This window comes from Cyprinodon variegatus, unplaced genomic scaffold (assembly GCF_000732505.1).
Source record: "Cyprinodon variegatus isolate N-32 unplaced genomic scaffold, C_variegatus-1.0 Scaffold11, whole genome shotgun sequence".
NCBI classification, from domain to species: Eukaryota; Metazoa; Chordata; class Actinopteri; order Cyprinodontiformes; family Cyprinodontidae; genus Cyprinodon; species Cyprinodon variegatus.
In genome coordinates, this window is record NW_015150464.1 from 2101047 (window position 1) to 2103033 (window position 1987).

Genomic DNA, 1987 nt, shown 5'->3' on the forward strand with positions numbered 1-1987 from the left:
GCTGGAAAATCAACACCAGTTGCATAGTATACCTTTAAGAAACTATGGATTTCTTACAATCAGTCAAAGTCTAACTACACCTTTTTCACCTTTTCCCATAAGGTGGAGGTGTACACTGTGTATACCGTGTGTGGATTGACCAACAAATAGACTCCATTGTTGTCTAATCACTTGGACCACTGGATTGGATCTAGCTGATGGCTCTTCCTCTGATAGTTACAATAAGCAGAGCGCCATCTCATGTCAAGAACGAGGCGTTGTAGTGTGGGAGTCTAGCTATCCATTCAGGACAAAGCTCGCTCATTTCACTTGCTGTCTTTTCAGGGGATTTCTGTTTGCATGTCTTATATCAGTAAAGCGGGGCATACAATGTGCGATATTTTCAGTTGTTGCACGCAGCTACAGCTCAAACTGTACGACGAAACCACAGGGTTTAAAAGTTTACAGCTCACCATGCATGTTCTCACAATGTGGGGCCCGAAGCTCTGATGAGACCTTATGAAAACCGACTGAATTGTTTGATTTTCTCCCGATCTTACGATTCCTGATCGGGAGCAGGTCGTTACCCCCTGTACACTATAGGACGCACTGGAGAATCGTCCCGAAAAGAGCAAAAAATCATATAGTGTATTTCCAGCTGAAGGCACTTCTTTAAAAAACGCTTCTCTATTTGTACTAAACTGATTTTGAAGTTCTGTTTGATTATAAACTACAATCAATAAAAATTAACCAAATGAAATGCTTGAAACATGATCACTCTGAGTGTAAAGAATATTTTTAGCTTCAATTTTTGAGCTGAATGACTGAAATAAGTGAAAATGATGAGATTAATTTAAATTGATCAGTAGATTTGACAGTTTTTTTTTATTTTTCAGACAGCATTTTATGTGAAAGCCATATTATAACTGCAGCGAGATGAACTCTTTAAGTTACAACACATATATGCTGAAATATTGTTAATTTTCTCAATTCATTTGTTTGCCTGAGTCATATAATAGTAATAAACAAGGCATGTTGATTTTTTTTTAAATTTATGAATGAGTAAATTAACTGCAAAAATCCGTTACTGAAGTTTCTTGTCCTAATTTGCAGGACTGGATGCTTCTGCACCAACGAGTACACAGGAGCTGGCAATACCCAACGATGTAAGTACTCCACTTTTCATATACCACCACCCTCACTATGCATCCTCACGACCTCATTAAAACCTTCAAGTAAAGGAGGAGGATTATGGGATGAAAACATCTGAACAACAGGAAGTACCTGTTGTATTTACCATTCCCAAGGTTGACAAACAATTCTTCATAAAATCACCAACTGTATTGCCATATATTTGATGTTAAAGGTGTAACTGAGTATTACTTAATGGTCACATTAATTTCAGACTTAATAGCAGTTTATTTTGCACGTTTAATGCTACTTTGAACATTTTTAGTGTTTCTGGCAGAAATGTTTTTACAGTGTATATCTATACAGATTTAACTGAGGATTTTTGAAATATATGCATACATTCACCTCTACTAATAATTGTCTCAATATCTCCTAAAAGTTGCACCTAAACTGTAGATCTGTAGTGATCAGCAAACTTGGGATACTATTATAGCAAACCAGCTTTTTCTTTTCTTTTTGGATAATGCATAAATTTTTATCAGGAAAATATATTCTAACATTTTCATTTAAAAAAATTGTCTCGTTAGAACACAAAATTGTCTGTATAGTGGCTGATGGACTACAGCACACTGTTCTGTTTATCAATATGAAAAGAATCTGTTTTACAAGTCTGTCAAAGTTGTAAAACAGATTCATGTCATGGTCCTGTGTCGCAGTGCATCCAAACCATTGAAAGAATCTGTCAAACTCACCCATCAAAGTTAGGGGGCGGTTATCTAACACCCAATTGGTCACCCTGCACATTAAGGCGAAGCAAATCGATTACAGAGACCGTTTCTCAATTCACGAGAACGCGAGTACGCACTCGCGTTCTCGT

At 36.8% G+C, this 1987-nt stretch overlaps 1 protein-coding gene across 1 annotated transcript in view; it reads left to right on the forward strand.

The window, feature by feature from the left end:
- Positions 1-1987, forward strand: part of LOC107088113 (poly(rC)-binding protein 3-like) — a 28833-nt gene that overhangs the window by 19124 nt on the left and 7722 nt on the right. Inside the window, exon 11 of the mRNA XM_015380065.1 lies at positions 1093-1145. Within this exon, the coding sequence (XP_015235551.1) occupies positions 1093-1145 (53 nt within the window). The remainder of the gene's footprint in view (positions 1-1092; positions 1146-1987) is intronic.